This window comes from Dreissena polymorpha, chromosome 5, assembly GCF_020536995.1.
Source record: "Dreissena polymorpha isolate Duluth1 chromosome 5, UMN_Dpol_1.0, whole genome shotgun sequence".
Lineage (NCBI taxonomy): Eukaryota > Metazoa > Mollusca > Bivalvia > Myida > Dreissenidae > Dreissena > Dreissena polymorpha.
In genome coordinates, this window is record NC_068359.1 from 37,550,352 (window position 1) to 37,567,767 (window position 17,416).

At 37.3% G+C, this 17,416-nt stretch overlaps 1 protein-coding gene across 1 annotated transcript; it reads left to right on the plus strand.

Moving 5' to 3' along the window:
- The first annotated feature begins 13,090 nt into the window (after positions 1-13,090).
- LOC127881677 (uncharacterized) lies at positions 13,091-15,151 on the plus strand. Its single transcript, XM_052429782.1, has 3 exons — positions 13,091-13,511; positions 13,812-14,039; positions 14,488-15,151. The coding sequence occupies exons 1-3, from the start codon at positions 13,223-13,225 to the stop codon at positions 14,757-14,759; spliced, it is 789 nt and encodes a 262-aa protein (XP_052285742.1). The 5' UTR covers positions 13,091-13,222; the 3' UTR covers positions 14,760-15,151.
- Positions 15,152-17,416: the final 2,265 nt, after the last annotated feature.

The following is a 17,416-nucleotide window of genomic DNA, read 5'->3' on the forward strand; positions in this document are numbered from 1 at the left end:
AAGATCTTGATCACAGAGTTGTTTTTCTCGAATGTGATCAGCTGACCAGTTTGGAATATTACTCATAGTTGACGTCAACAGAATAATAGAAGAATCAGGAGCTTGCTTAACAACTCTACTTGGAATAGAGGATTGACCATTTACAACATCAGATGCTGTTATCATGGTGAGGGGCGCTGCTACTTCTCCTTGTTGATCTTGTTGCAGATTTCCACTTTCCTGTTTAGCACACTTTGAACAAGGGGAGCGTGACAATGCGTCTGCATTTCTGTGTGTGAGACCTGCACGATGAGTGTCTGTCAAATCATATGTGCCCAGCTCTTCTAACCAGCGCGCAACTTGGCCAGTCGGATTCTTGAGATTTCGCATCCAGTTGACCGCAGCATTGTCTGTTCTCAAAAGTATCGGCTGACCATAGAGATAACTGTGAAACGATTTTAGTGCTTGCACAACAGCCAAAAGTTCGTTGCGTGTAACGCAATATGAGCGTTCAAGGTCATTAAGAGAATTGCTGTGATAAGCAATAACTACTTCAACATTATTATTTTGTAGTTGAGATAGAACTGCTCCAGTAGCAAAATCACTAGCATCCGTATAAAGAATGAACTTTGCACCTGGTATTGGATAGCCAAGAATAGGAGAAGAAATAAGAGCAGATTTCAAAGTTTGAAATGCAATTCGCATTCAGTGGTCCACACACATTTTACGGACTTATCAGAAACCTTATTCAAGGGTTTGCAATTGCAGCAAATCCTTTTACAAAACGTCTGTAATAGAATCAGAGGCCCAAGAAACTCTTGACTTCTTTTGCAGTACTGAGTGTTGGCCAGTCATTGATAGCTGCGATCTTTGCAGGGTCAGTTTGGATACCAGCTTCGGACACAATATGTCCTAAGAATTTTACTTGTTTTTGAAAAAAGATACATTTTGATGGCTTAAGCTTCAAATTGGCTTGCTGAAGACGCTTGAAGATCGGGTATTGTAGAACTTGGGGAAATAATATCATCCATGTACAAGAGACATATTTCCCATTGCAGACCTCTGAGTGTATTTTCCATCAACCTCTCAAATGTATAAGGAGCATCAGCGAGACCAAAACTCATGACCGTGAACTGGTACAACCCCATGGACGTTGCAAATGCAGTCTTTGTTGATAGATATATGTTATATTGGCATTTAACCGAATGTAACCGGTAGCCAGTCTATTATATGTTGTATAAGGTTTATGTCCTTTTTGTACTCTTCGTAATAAAGTAATCAACATGGTAGCAGCGTAGTGAAAATTTTCTCGCCAGAAAACAGAAAAATAGACACTGATTCCGACATTCGATCGAATATTGATCAACGCAAGAAGAAAGATGGCAGAATCGTCATTCAGACTGCCTAGTTTGCTGAACGTCACCGACGGCAATGTGACGGAGAACAAGAAGTGGAAGCGGGAATTCGAAGTCTACATGACGGCAACCGGATCTGACAAAAATGACGCTAAGGTGCGTGTCGCAATACTTTGCACTGTGCAGGACCAAATATCCTTGACATATATGATCAGGCAACGTGGAAAACGATCCCGTCAAGGTCCTTCAAATGATAGAAATCTATTGTAACCCCCGCAAAAATGAAGTTCTTGAATCGCACAGATTCTGGTCAACGCCTGACCAAGAGCCATTAGACAATTTCATAACAGAGTTAAGAAAACGAGCCTCAACCTGCAACTTCAAAGACACTGACAGAATGATCCGTGATAAGATAGTATTTACCACATCAGGTAAATTACAATAACTATTATTAAGAGAAGACGAGCTTGATTGAAACAAAGCGGTCAAATTATGTCGAGCATATGAACAATCATTGAGACATGTCCAGGAAATAAGTGACAAAGATGTAAACAAAGTACAACAAAGTACAGCCAGACCAAAAAAGAACACTGTGCGAAACAAAACAAGCTACCAACCAAAGCCGCAATCACAGCCGTGTGATAACTGCGGTAAACTCCATGCGCCGAAAAAGGAAGAATGCCCTGCATGGGGCAAGAAATGTTCCAAATGCGGACACATGAATCATTTCCAAGCTAAATTCAGAACTTACGTTCACATGTTCCAAGATGAAAATGCTGAACGTGAAAGTGATGAATTCTGGTTAGCACAATTTGACTTTAGAACCCGAGTAATAGCTACAACGGTAGTAAAATTTCAAGTCGACACAGGTGCTGAGATCAACACGATTAACCAGAAATTTGTGAGCAAATCACAGGTCAAAGGTAACGCGTCTTCACTAAAAATTTGGAACAAAGCGACGATGAAACCACTTGGTGAAGTGCCACTTCCTGAAAAAAATCCAAAAACTGACAGTATTTATGATGTCGGATTCATCGTTGTCCCGAACGACTTCAAGAACCTGTTAGGGTTGAAAACGGTGCAAGAAATGAACCTGATAAACATTAACACAGATGCCTTTGTGGGGAAAGTTGAAAAAGATCTTGGTGATCTAGGTGAAGCTAAGCTCTACGTAAAAGAAGATGCCAAACCAGTTGTTTTGCCAGCACGAAAGATACCAATCGCCATCCAAGGCCAAGTGAAACAAGAACTTGACAAGCTTGTAGAAAGAGGTAATCTTGTTCCAGTCGAAGAGCCTACTGAATGGGTGAACCAGATGGCCGTGGTACGAAAATCTTCAGGGAGCCTGCGTATCTGCTTAGACCCCCAACCTCTAAACAAAGTGCTGAAAAGAGCGGTACAGACTTATCACATTTGATGATGTCTTGCCAAATCTTAACCAGGCAAAGTTGTTCACCAAAATGGATGTCAAAGAAGCATTCTGGCATGTGCGATTAGATGAAGAGTCGAGCAAGCTCACAACGATGATAACCCCTTTTGGACGATTCCGATGGTCAAGATTACCATTTGGGCTATGTGTATCAAATGAGATCTTTGCGAGAAAGCTTAACGAAGCTTTGAACGGTGTCGAAGGCATTTTTGTGATCGCAGATGATGTCATCGTCGTTGGCTGCGGTGAAACAGAACAATCAGCAAAGTCGGACAATGACCGCAAACTAAAATCACTTGCAAAACGATGCTCAGAACAGAACATTATTTTGAATGAAGAAAAGACAAAGGTCGGAAAAGAAGTGATCTTTCATGGACACAGAATAACAGACAAAGGTGTTTTTCCCGATGAGAACAAAGTGAAAGCAATCCAAAACATGCCAAAGCTGAAAAATGTCACAGAGGTTCGACAACTCTGCGGACTAGTGCAATACATTTCTACCTGATCTTGCGTCGACCATGGAGCCCATTCGTCAACTAACGCGTAAAGATCCCAAGTGGGAATGGACAAATGAGTGTGACGAAAGCTTAGAAAAAGTGAAAGCGCAAATCACGAGCGCCCCAGTTTTGGCGAACTTTGATCCTGAAAAAGCAGTCGTGCTGCAAGTGGACTCATCGCAACACGGACCGGGTGCATGTCTTCTGCAGGATGGACATCCTGTGTAATTCGCCTTGTGTGCTCTTACCCCCGCTGAGCGAAAATGGGCGCAAATCGAAAAAGAAGCACTAGCAATTCTATATGGACTGACGCGATTTGACCAATACACCTTTGGAATCAAAGTAGTAGTGCAGAATGATCATAAACCATTAGAGACTATTTTGAAAAAGCCTTTGAGACAAGGGCCAATACGACTACAAGATATAATTATGAAACTCCTGAGGTATGGCATCGAGTTCCAGCTTGTAAAGGGCTCAGATCTCGTGATCGCGGATGCTCTGAGTCGTGCATACCCAGAATCAAAGGAAAATGAAATTGCAGATCGGTTGGACATTCGAAATTTCAAAAATGGTGCATTCGACCAGTTTCCAGATGCAAGAATTCTGGAAATCAGACGTGCAACAGAAGAAGATTCTTCAATGAAAGTGCTTCAGCACTTGATTATCACTGGATGGCCGAAAAAGGTGACATTAGTGCTGAACTCGGACAATATCACCCTCTCAGAGATACTCTCAGTGTGCAAGATGGAGTGATCTTCAAAGGTGAAGCAATAGTTATTCCAAAAAGCCTGAGAAAAGAAATGCTGCAAAGACTGCACAAAGCACATCTAGGTAATGATAGTATGGACAGAAGAGCCCGCGGAGCGATCTTCTGGCCGGCTATGAAAGCAGAACTGAAAGAGTTCACGAAAAAAATGTGTACAGTGTGAGGACAGAAAACCTTCCCCTCAACAGGAAAAGTTGAAACAACAAAGTGATGGACTACGACCTTGGGACAAGGTCGGATCGGACTTGTTCCAAATACAGAACAGATTATATCTCGTCGTCATAGACTACCACTCAAGCTTCATCGAAGTGGATTTTCTGACAGCGGCAACCAGTCAGCAAGTGATTGACAAAATGAAGAAACACTTTGCTAGATTCGGAATTCCCAGAGAACTGATAAGCGACGGTGGACCCCAGTATATGTCCACAGAATTCCGTAACTTTACACAGAAGTGGGGTATAAAGCATGACATCACGTCTCCCCACCACTCAGCATCAAATGGTAAAGCTGAGAGTGCTGTGAAAGCCATGAAGACACTGAACATCAAGCGCCACGAGTCGCGCACGGACCCGATGGAGGCGATTCTGGAGCAACGAAACACCCCTCGTGCCGACACCAAGAGGAGTCCAGCTGAGATGATGATGAATCGAAAGCTTCGCACCATTGGTACCTTCGCGCGTGAAAGCAGAGCCAAGTTGTGAATCGCGAGTGAATCGTAAGAAATCGGTGAAAAAATGTTTCGATCAAAAAGCGCACGATCAACCAAAAGTAAAAATCGGTCAATCAGTGTATTTCCATAAGCAGAGCAAAAAGCCCTGGCAGAAAGGCATAGTTAAAAATATCAATGGTGATCGATATATTGTGCGTAGTGAAGAAAGTGGGCTGTATGCCAGAACTCGTGTTCATATCCGTCCGACAAAAGTCGAAGTGCAGATTCGCGAGCAATCTCCGCCTCGTTATGGCGATATGAATTCTGAAACTTGTAATCAAACTACTCGTATGACTGCAACATCTTTAGCAGGCAACACGACAGCAGCCTCTGAATAAGAACCAACAGCAGCTTCGGAATCCGGTCCGAGCAGATACAACCTAAGGCCCCGCGGAAACATTCAAAGACCCCAGTGTCTTGAGGGTTTTGTGTGAAATCAATGAATAGTTTTCATATGTCTAAGACTGAAGATTAGGTTTAAGGAAAGAGATTTTAGCTACCAGCTTGATAATTTGATCAGAGTTTTAGAATGTCAAGAAATGACAAACTGTTTGAACATGTTAAATTCTAGTCAAGTTAGTAAAATACATACTGTTTGAACATTTTTAATTCTAGTCAAGTTTGTAAAAGTTTATAAGTTTAGACTGTTCTAAGAGTGATAACTATTGTTAAGTGATCTTAGTTTTATAAGTAAAGACTATTTTTAGAGTTAAAACCATTGTCTTGATCATTTGAATTGATATTGTTAATGGATCTTAATAATATTGTTTTTAAAGAAAGAGGGATGTTGATAGATATATGTTATATTGGCATGTAACCGAATGTAACCGGTAGCCAGTCTATTATATGTTGTATAAGGTTTATGTCCCTTTTGTACTCTTCGTAATAAAGTAATCAACAGTCTTCTTTTTGACACTATCTTTCATGCTAACCTGCCAGTAGCCACTGTTTAGATCCATTGACGAGAAGAATTTAGCACCGCTTAGTGCGTCAATGCAGTCATCCACTCAAAACATATTTAAATGATTACTCTATCAGTTAATATAACAATTAAACACTTCAACCATAATCTTGTGTATGGGATAGTGTAATGGTTGAGTAAATGATGATATAAACAATAGCAATTTGTTTACATTATGAAATAACAGATAATAAACAAGTTAATGAATACTCCAGGGCCTTACATTATGCACTTTCATCATGCAAATACTGATTAGATAGCATGAAATTGCACCATTTTAATGTGCTATTTCAAAAAAATTCGACGGCGGGAATGGACACCCCTCCCACATCCTCCCCAGTTGAGCCCTCCCCCCTCTGAAAAACTTCTGGATACGCCCCTGTGTAGGAAAGAAGACAATTACAACGAGCGAGGCATGGTATAGGGGAGATAACCCTTGGTTATGGTCAGGTAAGGGTTAGGATAAGAGGTCGTGTTAGGGTTAAGGTATGGGTTAAGGCAAACCCGACCCCTAACCCTTACCCTAACCCTCTAACCCCCAATGCGCATACAATACCTCGCTCGTTGTCGTTGTCCGCTTCCCCCCTGTGTATGGCGTAAGATGGATACGGTCTAACACACCGAGCAAACATTTTATATCGGTACGATACATATTCGTATATCAGCCAAATATCCGTATTAAAAGGGAATTTTCACAGATTTTAGCATTTATTGAAGTTTTTCATTGAATGCTTTATATTGATAAATGTAAACATTGGATCTAAAAAGCTCAGGTAAAAAAAAAGAATAAATTAAAGAAAGATAAAAAAAGTAACCATCAACTTTGCTCGAACCACTGATCCTGGAATAAAAGTCTATCGCTTTGACCACTCGGCCACCATGAGTTGTGTATTTTAAGCAATCCTCGTCGTATCACAAAATACCACGACAACAACAAAACTCGCCAAATTATTGAATCGTTTCGCATTGCAACGCTTTATAATTTTCAGGTTTTTAAATCATCAAAAGATGCACATAATGGATATTTTAGAGCATGGCATATGTTTAGTATTACTGTTTCCTCATAAATATCATAACTACAACGAAAATTTGCGAATTTGAAACTTTTTATTGTTATTTTATCAATTTACCACAACGTGTTAAGTCCCCTTTAACATCGGTCCGACATTGGGCCTGCAAGAGGGCCTAAGGTCATCGTTCCATCGCAATCAAAATCTCGACCCGACATTGCGTTCGTGTTTAATCCCTGTACCCGTCGCATGACAGCTTTGGTTAGTGATCATCAAAGCGGACCGGTTGGATTTGCTCAGGGTACTCAGCTTTTGTTCGACAGAACAAGACACCACTTCAAAATTAAATGCCTTTCAATTAAATATAAATGCTTGAAAGTGCAGATATATTTCGGAATTCGTCCCATGTTTCGTGAGTTTAGAAAGTTGATTAGGTAGGAGTGTTGGTACACACTCCGGGTCCATAAATAATGCAGCCTTAGACTTGGAAGGACCTCATTAACATCGAAGAATAATCACTTAACAGTAGTTCTTTTCTCGGCATCGTTTAAACTATTGAAACGATTCGAACAATTAGGTCATTGACAAAACACTAGGAACCTTGAGTACACAGGGATTGGCAATCATGTTCTTGCGACGTAAAAGTCTACAAACAGGATTCCTACCTCTAAATAGCTCGGGTCGCAAGAAGAAAATCATAAAATAGATCCATTCCTTCTAATCAGCACTCAAAGTCACTGTTTATGTTCCATATCTAAGGTACGATGTATGTATACAGACCCGGAGTCGTATCTACTTGAATACCCGAAGTATTGAATACCTGAAATGAGTCTCGTCTTCTTGACCTCTTCTGAGGTCTTGTCTTGATGGACTTCTTACCTGACCCCGTGTGGTTTTATTCAGCACAACTAGTGCAAGAGCAGATCTTAGTTGATATCTTGTAGTTAATATGGTTGTATATAGTTCTCGAGGACATCAATTTAAATAAGGTTTAACACTTTATCAATTGCTAATCATAATCCCGTGTATCCTGAGTGAGGATTTACGTTTACATTGCATTTATTTTATTTAAAAAACATATTGATATACTAAATGTTTAAAACCATAGAAGCATGTTGATTTACTTTTATTTGATCAGTTAATCTCGGCACAGGTTTTGATTTACAAGCCATTAAAATAATAAATTAAAACACTTAAGACCCCTTCAATAAATATCTGTTCACATAACTTTGTCGAAAATCATTCGCTTTGAAAAGTTGAACTTTACTGTAACGTATGAATAATTGTAAAAATTGTTTTTGGTCAATGAAATACAAACATAAAATATATAAGCGGTACGCGTATTTCGTATTATCAAAGCAAAAAAAGGTAAACGTGAATTAACGCTTTATTCTTATTTTCAAATGTTTGATTTTTGCTATATTCAGATAGAACAGAACACATGAATACGGACATAAGTTTCGTGTTTTGTTTTATAATAAGAACAACGATAAACTTTGTATTCCTTACCAACAGCCTTGCTACGCTCTGCTTATGTGCCAATCGCCTCTGAAGGTGGCATTTGGAAGAATCTTGGACCACCATCTGACCACCATCTGACAATGTCTTGCGTAGATTATTCCCATATTTGAAGTCCAAAAGGAAACGATTTTTCCGAAAGTTAAAATCTTGTTCATATTTTATTGATTTTTAGATGGACTTTCGCTTGCCTTGAGTTCGATATTTTAAGCGAATAAACTTTTCTCATTAAAAAAAATCATGTTCAACTAAATTTACCGACATGAGTACAACAATTGATATACATGTACGGACCATTTATGCAACATTTTACCCCATCCAAGATAGAGATTGTTTTAACTTACACAAATGCAATCTGTTGGTTGGAATGGGATAAAAGTAATTGAATTCTTCCTAAGTTTGTTGACGAATTAATGTGGGTGCCTAATTTGATTTTTTTTGTAGTTTATTGATTAAGTACAGATGAAATGATCGCAAGTTGCATTAAACGACATAGCGATAGCATTGTCGTGTACACTCAATTAATGAACAGACTAAATAGGTACGAATTCTAACTGAATAAGTTTCCGACTAGACGTTGTGAGTAAAAACAAAAACAATTATTAACACAAGTTTATCTCTTTAAAAAAAACAACATGTCCTCACTTATTATGTTTATTTCAATACAAACATAACGGTCAACATCAATATTTGAAACTTAAATATACGAAACAGGAAGTTCAATAAATGCAATAATCATCCCTGAAATTTAAATATTAAGTGCCCAACCGCGTTTTGCAAACTCAATGAAATAATTCTGATCAATCCACGCGCTACAAATCAACAAGGAATAATTTCAGAGACATACAATTAATGAACATAAATTGAACAAAAGAATATTAAACAACAATATAAGCAGGAATGGTAATCTAATTTACTTGAAGCAATATACCATACATGATGTTCTACATTCTTGTGAGGGTTTTCCTTTATTTATTCCTTTGAACTGCTTAAAAATGTTCACAAAACATAAAATTTCATACGTACAAAATGTAAGATGGTTATGTAAAAAGAACACACACAAAACCTACACATTCAGATATACTTGCACTTATTATTTCTGGATCTTCTCACGCATTTACCTAATATTCCAAAGGTCAAAGGTTTAGGTTCCAAGTCCTTCTGCTCTCTTGAATGATCCCTGTGGAACAGCCTATCAGCTGACATATCCAGTATAAGAAGGCCTACCGGCTGACATATCCAGTATAAGAAGGTTACCTTATTCAAAATAGAAGTTAAGAAGTACCTGATGGACAGTTTATAATTTTCTCATTTTTATATCATTATAATCTATGTATCATTATTGTTTTGGTATAGGAATATTTTAATCAGTTCAGCTAGATCTAATAATTTGATGATTTTTTTTCATAACTGCTGAAGTTGAGATATTGTTTTTATCAGCTTTCCTTTAATTGATATTGAATTATTTTTATTAGGTTTTTAGAAGGACATTGCGTAATGTGTAAGTGTGTGTCTTAATTTCAAGTATTTTCTAGCTTTTTTGAATTCCATAAATATATTTCTTTATATTTCTTTATAGCCTTTTCCTTACTGTGAAAACAAAATGCCAAATATAGATTTGTACATTTATCTGTGGTATCATTCCATTTAACAATGTGTACTTATATTAACTTTATTATAAGGTTAATGTTTAAAAGCTACTTTTTGTTGGTAAAACGCTCTCTGTGTCATGCCACCAGCACAAAGGACAACAATGGAAATAAGAGTTGCTCTTTTTGTGTTATCCTTGGTGTTAGTGTGCATGTCATGGTTTATTCATTCTCATGTGTTCTACGATTCTGTATTATACATGTTATTTCAATGTCCATGTTTGTGTACTCCATGCCCAAATAAATAAATCGATCAATAATATGTTGATGGTTTCAGAGTAACACCATGTGGATTTATAAAAAATATTTTGATTATTTTAATAATGCCACGAAGGAAACCATGGAATAATTGCACTATACCACCCATATGTTTTTCCACTCTGTAACTTTCGAATGTCAATGATGAATTAATATTGCTCTTGGGTATTCGTCTACATGATCATATTACTTAGAGTAACGAGTTACCTTTCTAACAATCATATGATGTAGGGGCGTATGTCACAGCATGGGCAAGCATAGTTGTTTTTGTATTGAACCTATTGTTTAACATGTGAACCAAAACGTCAATTTTTAAATTGATGTTTTTTTGGTTGAGTGTTTTCGCTGTAAAAAAAATTCAAACACACCACTGCCCTCTAGTAAATTCAATTAACGGAATGCATCAAGTCAAACATCATCGTTTTACGCTTTTGTATTAGTTTTAGAATAACAGTCCATTCGATTCAGTTTAAACACAATTGATTTTCAACATTTTACAGTTCAGTACTCTGAACAATAAACTAGACATGAAATGATGTATGTATGATCAACATTTGTAGGGAATAAATTTATATCTGATAATATAATATTATATGATATTTTACAAATGCATTATTAACTGGATCATATATAAGTCATATATGGTATTTTTGTTCACCATATTGACATGTTTGATCAATTGTTTAAAAGGTCTAGCAAACAAAACATAACAAAACAAAAGCAGCAACAACCAAATATATTTCAAAAGGCTATTTTTTTGGTATTTTGTATTTTGCTAATTAAATGATTAACTATTCATCAAATTGTTTTAATTATAATACTAACCATTTGTCGTCGTCGGCTCTGGTACACGTTCAACATCTTCATGAGGTTTTCACATTTTCTAAGCTGATTTTAATCTGGGTCACGTGCATCCAAAAACTAGGTTGCCAGGTTAAATTCACACGATCAAATCTTAGCGCGAAACTTGTTATCGCTTTGAGGAGACAGGGGAGATGACAATTGTGGGGTGAAATGAAACTGCAGAGATTATACAGGAAAGAGGTATGATGCGACAATGCAAAGGATGAAGAAACAGGTAGTATGAGATAGAAGAGAGATAAAAGGAGACATACGAGACGTGGCAGGTAAAGGACTGAGGAAGTAACATATAAGTGGAGTGAGGTACGAGCATAGTAATTGGATATAAAAGAGTGGTAAGGTGAGATATGTTAGAGTAGACAGGTAAAAGGGGTTTGATGGAATGAAAGGTTTAGGTTAGACAAGAGGTTGGAGATAGGAGGTAGTTGGTTGGAGACATGTGGGTGTAGACAGATTATAGAGGTTAGAGAAAGCAATCAATATGTCAAAGGAGACAAAAGAGATGTAGGTGGAGACATTACAGTGATTTTCGAGACATGAACGATGTAAAAAGACACCGTAGTGTAGGAGGATGGTTTTTGAGAGAAGTGTAAGGAAAAGAAGAATTGTGATGAAAAAGTTTCTCGAACCTCTATTAAGATTGGGTATAACGTATTAAATGAAGAAAAAAATGTAATATGCTTCTTGGATTTTTGAAATTTGGCAAGACGACTGCGTTTATTTTGCCCCGTAAGACATCCTTGCAATTATCTTGCTAGTAGATCACTAGATATTGTCATATATGAAGGTTCCTGGAGTGAAGCCAGATGTGATCGCAAAAAACATATTTACAAATTATGAAACCTTTAGGCCTTGCAGTTTTACTGCAAACTAAGAAGCTAATGTGAGTCTTTATAAGCGACATTTACTCTCGGGTGGCCATTTTTTTGCGGCATGGGTAAAATTTGAAGCGTTTAGCCATTTAAGCACGAAAAACTGAAGATGAGTAAACGTGATCACCCTCTGTTCGGTTTCTGTCGTCATGTGATCCAGTGTGTTTTGTGCGTCTTTCAGAACCACTCCCGAGGCCACATTTAGCATTCCATTTTAATGATAGTTGGTCCGAATAATGAGGTCAGTTTCTAGGTCGAGTTTCAATCTGGGTCACGTGTCCAATGACACCAGTTAAAATCTTTGACAGAAACAAATAAATCTTGAGGCGATTTATTATTAATTCTGATAGAACTTCATCAGAAAATTCGTTTGGGCAATGTCTATAATGAGTTAGAATCAGGGTAAATAAACTGTAAGTAATATTGGTTTGGGGATAGACTTTGTTACATCCCTTTGACTGTAATTGTTTTAAAGATAGTTCACTTTCATTGTGTGTATCAATTGTTTGAATTTCTAAATATTTCACACAATGGTCGGTCCTGTTCACAAAGGATTTCCCTGCATAAGTCATTTACCCATTTATTTTCGATATGAACTTCACCACAATGGAGCGAGGCAGTCTTCCTTAATTCGCAATATTGAAAACTCAACAAACATTTATATCCGCAAATCCCTGGCTGATTTAAAAACCTTAAAGTAGAAATATTTATTAAAGGAACTTTCGATAAACTTCCCTTAAATAATTTTATCACGTTAAAATACATATGGTCATATAGGCAATCCGATTATCTAATAACATATTCCTTGGATGATTTGAAACTTAATTTAAAATTATGGGTGTTAGTAAATCATTACATATAGACGTCACTAAACGTAAGTCATGCTATAACATTCGTTTGAGCAATCGAGGGCTTTCTTGCCACGTTTGTTTTAGTACATTTTGGAAAAAAACATATATTTATTCGCTTGCATTAGCGTATCGTTTGTCTTTGTTTTTTTAACGAAAGTGCGTTGTTTGCAGCGTCATACATTACCATGCAAGCGACACTTAATATGACTTGTTTATGGTTATTATGGGTATAAATTAATACCACATCCGGGTATACAATAAAATCACTTCCAATCGAAGTTGTGCGCCTACGCCATTATATATTTATGGGTAAGTTTTGATTACACGACGTGCATTGACAAGCCCAAAGGTAGGCTTGGGTGGGTATAAAGCCCCCGGCGTTTGCAAATCTCGATCAATCAAGCTGCATCTCTCAAGCATACCTAACGAAATAGTGATATAGGGATAAACGAGTTGAACAGGAAGACATTTTAATTTTACGAACTTTAAATAATTATTAAATTAACAATGCCGTATGAGTATACGTGTATCTCGGTATTTCTGAGTGTGGCAGTGCTAATAAGCGCGGCATTCGCCAATAATCTGCAGTGCAACACGAATGGCGACTACCAAATCATCCCTAAGGCAGACTGCATGGGTTTCTACATATGCGTTTGGGGGTCGCCCGTCGAGATGCCGCCTTGTCCCGCAGGCACCAGGTTCAGCGCAACCGTTAACGCATGCGTTCACAAAGGCAGCGACTTAGACGACTGCATTCCGGATAGTGGAGTGACGGCGACTCCGGTGACAACTACCGGTGAGTAATTTTGGGGACGCTTACACTATTACTATGTTATCTTGTACGCAAACATGGTTTGAAGATTATGTGAATTATTTACTATACAGGACGTGTAGTGTTTACTCAGAAATTTTGCAAAAACCTTAAATAGCGTTCAGCCGTACACATTGAAAATATTGACAGAACATTTCATTACATTTGTACTAGGGATGGGAACGAATACTGAAAATGATATTCGAAAATTCGTTTGTTATTCATATTTCCGGAAACACATCGTTATTCTAATGTTGGTACCAATATAATGCTTTAAATTACCAGGTCCGCTATCTGTCGAAGAACGTTGCGCCATGTTTGGCGGCATCATCGCCCACCCCACGGAGTGTCAGGCGTACTACAACTGCAGCGTGTGGTACCAGTACATACCTCGTTTGCTGGAGCAACACATGGTCGAGTGTCCATACCCACAGCTCTTCAACGCGGATTCGGAGCAGTGTGAACATTTTGAAAACGTGACTTGTGGATCTAGGAAAGAATTTAAAGGCGCTTGTAAGTATACTTGATAAATTTTAAGCTCCTTTGATGTTATTAAATGACCCCGGTTTCAGCGTCTTGTACATATACATTTATCTTGTCCGTACGACCTTCTCTCGAACCCGCTTGATTGTGCGCGTCGCGCGTAACGCAAAACATATCGAGGAATGAAAGTACTCAAACACATTACCACTCAATCAAAGATGCGCGCCTCAAGATTTCGGAAAGGATACTTTTTCATTACCAGAGTGTTGACCTCTTTCTAAACAGTAACAGTAAAGCAGTCTCTCAAACAGTATAGAGAGAAGGGGAACATATTTTTAACTGATACACGTCTGGTATTCTCATTTGTAATCGTTGTATAGTTACATCGTTGTATAATTTATCCAAATTGCATCTTAAAATTTAAGTATTTTGTTGTTGTTGATGTTAAGTCTCACCTTCTAATTGTTTGACACCTTAGGCGACTACAGACAGAATCAATGTGCGGCAGCCCATTGTATTCCTTGCAATGTCCGGTTCGGCAACTGCGTTGGAAAACTCGACGGCCTTGCCCCGCACGAAGCGAAGCTGTGGAGTCCTTTCTATGTTGTCTGCTATAAAGAACGCGCCGTTGAGCACAACAGATGCCCACAAGACGCTGGCGGCCGGACGCAGTTATTCCATCCGGTATTGATTCAATGTGTTCCTCTGGAGATGATCCCGCAAAAGTACGGAGGTTCGATGCCCGCGTAAAACACATACATTACATTCGGTGGATAAAGTGAAAAACACGTTTCAAGTTTATTTCTAAGAAACGCAAATTTAAAACAATAATTTTCATAATAAGTATATACCCCGAATATCTTGTTTAAAGTTATCTCTATTTTTACAATCATTTTTATAAAGATTTAAATATATATACGATCATAACATTTTCCTTCACAGCTAGTGTTTGAACTTAAAATCGGCGTCATATTAATATGTCATCATAGCACAAAACTGCCCCCATTATTATTCGTTTTAATTTAATTCCATCTGTATACCATTTTAAAAAGCGCGTTGTGTAAGAAAGCGATGTCAGAAAGATGAAGTGTTGTTATGTTTGCATATATACATACATCTTGATAATAAACAAAATAAATAAACCAATTTCTTGTAATACTCATAAAACGCCCCATAAGTTCTTTTTTATTTTTTACAATATATATTTATACTATTGTTATGTCCCTATTTATGTCTGTTCATGTTTCCGTTTTGTTCGATAAGTAAGATAATGTTGTATTTTGATACTTGATGCTACTCGTTAAAAATAAGTATTGGGCACCATGTTCGTTGTATTAACTTACGTATTAACATTCGTGCACGACATTATGTGAAAGGACCTTTCCGGTTACAATATCTACACATTAAAATGCTATTCTCAATAATGTATAGTGATGAACAAAGTGTTTTGCTAGCCTATTTAAGAGACAAGCTAATTCATGTTATACAACATAGCAATAAAACGAAAAATAACATTTTTGCATATTTTCACAAGATTTGTGAGCGAATCCCGGGGATATAAAGTATTAAGCAATACAAGTTCACGTTTTGCAACACTGAATTCGATTGTTTGAATTTACCGATTGTGTACTTTAAGAACAAATGAACTTTCAATGTGTTTATAAATACTTTGTATAACTGGTGGGTCGGTTTTTGCGTGATTGCCTCATGAATTATTTTTACAGAGGAAAGGCTAACAAATAATCTATTAAAAAAGCAACACCCGATTTTATCTATTGAAAGCCAAAATTAATTTCGTCTGTATTATCGTACAAACGTACGTAACGAACAATTTTAACGTCGCTTTACAGCAAACTGGAATAAAAGTGCAGAAGGAATGGTACCTTAACATCAACGAGCTAGTAATTTATACAATTTCATGTTCGTATAGTAATGGATGTAAAATTTACATGCACTCTGTATGAAATTTCCCACTATTATGTTCAAATATTTTCAAGCGCCTCATCGACACGAATTTCGGTTTCGTAACAAATACGATAACATTTTTGGTATTACTGTGTCGCCAAAATGGTTTCGGGCTAACCGAGAGCTAGTTTCTCAATTCGATGTATGAAATACTTAAAATATACATTAAACACACATACAATAATTCTTTGGACGAAATCATTTTGAGTGTTCATCAGATAAACTGTAGTGCAACTTAAAGTAGCTACTTAGTATTCAATGATCATGCCATAAAGCACTTAAAATTTAACTACATTCATTTTAAGATACCGAAATGATATACGTACCACCATTAAAATGGTTTGATAAAGCTATAGTTGCTTTAAGTCAAGCTTTTTAGTCCATTTCCCTTTTATTCCTTTGTCTGACATCATGTTATATAATCATGAAGAATGAAGAACATTTAACCCTTTCCCACTTAGAAGCAAAGTGAAAATGACTTTTGCAACCAGCATAAAACCAGTACCTCGCAGTCTATTCAGGTTTTATGCTATTTGCTGCTCATCAGTAACTAAGGGTTGGAAATGGCGCCTTTAAAACTTGATTTTTTTTAGAAAGGTATTAAATAAATGTAACTTTCTAAGGTACTAAAATGCGTCAAAATATGTATCAATGTCGTAAAGGTTTAACAGAACATTGTTTAAGCTGTACAAAGTTTACAAATGTTATTTTTTTCTTACAAATGGTTTCATCTGAAATATTAAATACAGTCGAACAGATCCGTGTCCGTCGTCTAGCATAACTTTGTATTGCGTAAGATGGACACGCTCTAGCACACCCAGCAAACATTTTATATCAGTACGAAACATATTTGTATATCATTCCAACGTCGGTATTGACATCAGTCCGACATTTGACCTGCACCAGGACCTAGGGCCATCGAACCACCGCAATCATCCCCAGGATTCAAAATATCGACCCGAAATTGCGAATGGGTTAAATCCCTGTTCCCGTCGCATGTCAGCTTTGGTTAGTGGTCACCATAGCGGACAGATTGGATTTCCTCAGGATACTCCGCTTTTCTACGACAGCACAATACACCACGTAAAATGAAAAGCCTTTAAATTAATTATAAATGCTTGAAAGTGCAGATATATTTCAGAATTCGTCCCATCTTTCGTGAGTTTAGAAAGTTGATTAGGTAGGAGTGTTGAGTACACAGGGATTGGCAAACATGTTCTAGCGACGTAAAAGTCTACACACAGGATTCCTACCTCTAAATAGCTCGGGTCGCAAGAAGAAAATCATAAAATAGATCCATTCCTTCTAATCAGCACTCAAAGTCACTGTTTATGTTCCATATCTATATACTTTAAACCCAAATCTCGGGAAATATGCTTCACTTTTCTTAATGTTTAAAACCAAAGAAGCATGAATATTTTCTTTTTATTTTATCAGTTTAT

Coding starts and splice junctions, on each gene's coding strand:
- LOC127881677 (XM_052429782.1), top strand. CDS start 13,223: ATGCCGTATGAGTATACGTGTATCTCGGTATTTCTGAGTGTGGCAGTG. Junction 13,512..13,811: donor GACTCCGGTGACAACTACCG/GTGAGTAATTTT, acceptor TTAAATTACCAG/GTCCGCTATCTGTCGAAGAA. Junction 14,040..14,487: donor GAAAGAATTTAAAGGCGCTT/GTAAGTATACTT, acceptor TTGACACCTTAG/GCGACTACAGACAGAATCAA.